This window comes from Echinococcus granulosus (genome assembly GCF_000524195.1).
Source record: "Echinococcus granulosus chromosome Unknown EG_S00141, whole genome shotgun sequence".
Classification (NCBI taxonomy): Eukaryota; Metazoa; Platyhelminthes; class Cestoda; order Cyclophyllidea; family Taeniidae; genus Echinococcus; species Echinococcus granulosus.
In genome coordinates, this window is record NW_020170521.1 from 191,144 (window position 1) to 196,431 (window position 5,288).

At 42.9% G+C, this 5,288-nt stretch overlaps 1 protein-coding gene across 1 annotated transcript in view; it reads right to left on the minus strand. All coding sequences in view use genetic code 11, as the record gives it.

Moving 5' to 3' along the window:
* Window positions 1-94: 94 nt before the first annotated feature.
* Window positions 95-5,288, minus strand: part of EGR_09298 (hypothetical protein) — a gene marked incomplete at both ends in the record, with an annotated part of 9,295 nt that continues 4,101 nt past the window's right edge. Inside the window, 4 exons of the mRNA XM_024498547.1 lie at window positions 95-148; window positions 650-1,042; window positions 1,955-3,022; window positions 4,252-4,338. Coding sequence (XP_024347052.1) covers window positions 95-148; window positions 650-1,042; window positions 1,955-3,022; window positions 4,252-4,338 — 1,602 coding nt within the window. The remainder of the gene's footprint in view (window positions 149-649; window positions 1,043-1,954; window positions 3,023-4,251; window positions 4,339-5,288) is intronic.

The window sequence follows — 5,288 nt, forward strand, 5'->3', positions numbered from 1 at the left end:
GAACTCTCAGTGGCCTCAACTACCGCCCCTATACGACTTCTAAAGCAGTTACATGTATTTTGCAGGTGGTCTATTCATTTCGGCTATACAATGCTCAAAAACCTTTATGAAAGAGTTCACGCATGCTGGTAACCGTCTTAACGACGTGCTAAAGGCAGTAGACAAAGGTATTTAAACCAAGATTATAGGAATTGCCAATTATTCACTTCTAGATTAAGCTTACCATAAATCAGACCAGGGGCACACACATATCACACATATCTAGTTTTCTTACAACCTGGTCTCTGGTTACGGAGTATGTATTCTCTCTACCATGTGGTGGCAGTCGTAACTGGATGCCCGAAATGTTCCGCACTCTTCACTCATAGAAACTTTTATGATAGAGGAGCCTAACTTCAGACTGAGTACACATGCCAAAGGAGACTGATTTTGCCCCTGGGAAAAAATTTGCTTTTAATGTTTCTACCTCCGTTTTGCCGTGTGCTATCATTGTCATCCCAGGATGACAGGTTTATTACTCAATTACAAGGACTGTTTACTTGGTAGGGCAAAGGATTCACATGATTCAACGACAAAACACGAGCAAGGGGAGTAGTTTGAACCTCCTTTTCCCATGGAAAGGTATTTTAAAGTATAGTCGGGAGCTTACAGCAGATGCGTTTGTGGATCCCGGAGTGACAAGAACTAGCTCGTTATCCTCATTGATTGCGAGGAGAAGTGAGAGTCTTTGACCGGAATTTTGAGGAGCTACCTCTACTGTCGGTTCCGCGTCCATCGATCGCCAGCCACGGCCGCGTCGATGCTGTGACTGCTGTTGTGATGATGACTGCTTCTTGACGCGTTTGATGTGCCGCTGCTTCGGTGCCTCGTAGGGCGGGAGGCGGTGGCCAATCTGCAGACGGCTGTCCACACTCTGGGTGCGTCGGGGTGGTCGCCGCTGTGGCCGTTTCAACCGAAGGCGTCGGGCGTCTAGAGATCCTTGACCTGAGGAATTATGATGTTCATCCTCCATGTCTATGTCATCCACTTTCTCCACTGAGTCCTGGAGTGTTAAAGGGAGAAAAGTAGGGTCTAAATGCTGGAAATTAGTAATTAAAAAATAGGGCTTCTAGCCAATAAGTCTGCGTTTGGAACAAGCCGGACTGTACACGGTTTTATCACTCACCAGGTATCTACCGTTAGCTACCTCCAGACTCATATACTGCATAAATTATTCAGAAGTCACCTAATAGCTGTACTGATGGCGACTTAATGGGATACGCAAAGGTTCCTAATGGCTCATAGAATATTGGCATCTAAGTTGACAGGGAGAGTTGCAAAAACGAAAAATTTTGTTGATGGAAAACATCTGCGAACGCGTGAGCCTATAGGCGCAACAGAAACTGAAAACCACGTTGTGCAACTGGTTACTCTTATCTCAAGCTCGACGAAATGTTAAAACCACCTACGAAATAAATGCTTGAACTTTTCTTATAAAGAAACCAAATGAGGAGTCAGTCATATCTAGAGAATTAAAGCCTCTAATAATAAAAATATGAAAATGTCCAGGTAGATGGACTAAAAGCAAGGGACGAATAAGACCTAGTTGAATGCTTATAAACTGTTACATATGGTGCCGCCATTTAAGTGCGTTCAACTACAAAGCCAATGTTCCTATACGAAATGTAATCGTTTCAGAACATCGCACAGGCTTAAGCGTTTCGAAGTCCTTCCGATGGGATGGAGAATTAGAAGTTGAAACAGGAAAATTGTCCCAGAAAGCACCGAAGATGGTGCTTGAAAAAAAGACACTACGCTACAGAATAAAGTGTTTAAAACTACAAAAACCGGCTCAGCATTTTGCGAGTTGATTCCTTAAGGTGGCAGCTAGTCCATCAGTATTCCTATGCATTGATAATCAACCTGCTTTCCGACTAAAGCCTTACAATTTTTCAATAACATTAGCAACTTTTACCTCGTCAACATAATGCAAAATCTCCTCAATCGGTCGCTGGTGCACCGCTGCACCTGGAAGTGAGGAGATTGAGGGGGAACGCAGGAGCTCTACTCCAGTCAGGGTCACAGGTCCTTCATTACCTTTTTTCTCTCCACCTCCAGCTACTCCTCTTCCCCCCTTCCTGATTCTTTTCCTCCGTCCACAGGCAACAGACGCCACAAAGATAACAATTAACAGAGCAATCAGGATAACCAGTAGACAAGCAAAAAAGAAAGCCCCAGTGAGGAGAGGATTGGAGGTTGCAGGGAAGGAAGTGGCCGAGTCGCCATTGGACGGAGTAAGCAGTACAACCGGTGGTGTGGGTCGGGCCAGATTCAGGGTGTTATTTGGTGGCCAGGAAAGACTGGAGATTGTTGAGGCGAGGCACCGAGTGACACGTAGACTGTCTATACATACACCGGCGTGGCCGTAGAGAGCGAAGTGTAGAGGTGACTCGGGAAGGAGTTGAGTGTCAAGTGGGAGGGTAAGATGCAACCACCGATTCAGTGGAGGAGTAATATGACGCAGTTGGCGTTGTTGGGCGGAAGTACTCGAAGGTCTCCAGAGAATCCAACTTGCCAGACTGCTGAGGAAAGCGATCTTTCGTTCTACTGATGGTATGGGAGTTGAGACTGGTTGAGGAGGGGAAGAGGGAGGAAGAATAGGTGTTAGAGATGCCTCAATCGTCTGGACCATGGAACGGAACTTAACAGTGAGTTTGGAAGAGCCATCAATGTGTTCAGAGGAAAGACGGACGTCCATTTCGAGACAAAGACCCAAATCATTATTCGCTTCCTCCATCACGATCTTTTCAACACTTGAAGCTGACTCAAGTGGATCCGTTCCAAGGTAGAAGACATTCTCACTGGTTTGACGTAGTGGACGAGGTGAAGGAAGAAGAATAAAGGCTTCTAATGCCGCGACATGTTCTGTAGAGCTGCTCGAAGAAGGCTGAGATGAGGACGCGCTTCGTTGGCTTGTCACACCCCAATCTGCACACACAAAGTAGTTCTGAACTGAAGGTCTCAGTGAAGCGTTGACGCTTGTCTAGAATACAAGAATGGCATGAAGACTATCGATCTGTGGCGATATTTGAAGGTGAATATTATTTTTGCGAGCAGAGATTTTGAGGTTTGATAATATATGTCGGCATTTTCACCATCATAATGTTATACGTGGGATGATTTCGTTCACAATTATAATGAGATGGGAAGTAGAGCTGTAAATGAGGTTACCTTAATCAGAATTAAAAAAAAAACTGTAATTAGTATTTGAATTAGAAAACAAAATTGAAAGCTGGTTTTGAATGGAGGACAAAGTGGTGGTGGAATCAGAAAAATGCTTTTTTTTCAAAAACCATCGGTCAAATTCCACTCTAATTGTTGGCGCAACATCACACAAAGATGAAATGCGATAGCTATGGGCAGAAAGAACGTCACTTCTGTTTTAGTAAAGTCTATACACAGATGTTATCAGTGATCACTAATAACCAATGGTATAGAGCTAGGCCATTTCAGGAGACATAAATAATTGTTTGTTTTCAAACAATGCGTGACGCAGATAGCGTTGACGATTCACACCCAGACCATTCAATGGTACAACTTTTAAAACAAGTTTAGAACGTTCAGAGTCTTTGCTCATGCCAGACGCAACTTCATGTATTTCCGATATTAATGGACTCTTGGCAACGTGGGTAGGTATGTAGTAATGAACCCCTTCAAAAATGCTTAAAGCATAACATTTCAAGGAATTCAAATCAAGAAAACCAAGAGCAATATGAGTGTGAGAACGTCTTGTCGTCTTTCTATAACAGGGAGCAAGGTCTTGTAGAAGCAGGAAAAAGATCTCTATCCACCTTCTCCTTGTCTGAGCAATTCTTCCACTGCTGGCCTTGACAACCCACTGTAGTAACTAAACCGTTGCATTAAAGAGACACGACCGTCCTCCAATTAACGGACGAACCAAGTTTCAGACAGGCATAAAATGAATAGGTGAAACCTAAATAAAGCTTATAGATGCTTCATTTTCTACAGACGTATCCATTGTAGCTGTCACAGTGGAAAAGTGAAGAGCATAAAAGCCTGCTCAAGATATTTTTCATTAAAAGAAAAAGAGCTTTGTTTCACACCTTATCCGTGATAACTTGAGAAATAGGAAAAAAAACTTTATATGCATTTCAAGAGCTTTTTTTCCAAATTGACTTAAGTGCCATTTTTTGTCCAAGAGAAGGATATAAAATCCATGCAAAGAGGTGGCCAATCCACTTTGGGACGTACGAAGCCAGCAACCACGGATTTCGTCAGTGAGGCTGATTGGCCGTGCGAAGTGGCCGTCTCACTGGCACTGGTCGTTGGTCGATGGCGCTAGGCCTGTAATCAAGTCCTCTAGGCTGTGACGGAAGCTACCACTACTGCAACTACTAGCATACTTAGACTGATTTCTCAAGCATTTAACATTCAGCGCAGCATTAAAATAGAAGTGGTTAGTTACTGTGTGGAAAACAAATTACTGCTGGTAACACTTATACTGACCTCTCAAGTAGTTAAAAAAGAAAACAACCGAAACAGGACAGCAACGAAATAAAAGCAGTATGAAACATGGTCAGGTAAGTGTCTAACTCCCAGAAGAAATAACTGACTTCATAGATGAAAAACGGATGAAATCATTCACACGAATATCGCTTCTATGGGTACCATAAAAGAGGCGAGCGTTTAAGGAGGCTGGATGATTACCATGCAGAAGGGACTGAATCAACAGAAAGGTCGGAAAAACGACGTCGGATTGTAACAAGGACACAATATCGCTTATGAGGCCACATTCGCCTTATTCGACCCAACACTAAGGCAAGATTGCAAGAGCCTGCAAATAAATAAGGTAGGTGACTGAGCAGCGTTAAAACAGCAAGCTAGTAGAAAGGAGTATAATGAGATTGAAAATGCCCAAAATGCGTTTCCTTTTCACAATGAGTGGAATGGGCTGCGAAAGCTCAAAGCAGAATAGCTAAGGAAAACCATTTTTTTACAACTGCCTAAATATTAATGAAGCGTCACTTCTACCAGTGATGAAGGGAGATATTCGGCCGTCGACTAGTGCAATCTGAAGATATACTACCCTTTTCCGTATTCCAAGAACCTAGAATTAATCAGAATAAACGCTTATGTTGAAATAAATTTCACAAAAAATGGAATATTATGACGTCGAAACCACTAGAGGGAACATATCTATTTATATCCAAGCAACTTGACTGGGGAATGTGCAAAAACGTCACAGAAGAAAGGCTAAAAAAGCTTGTGTTAAAAAAAGAGCTCTTAAA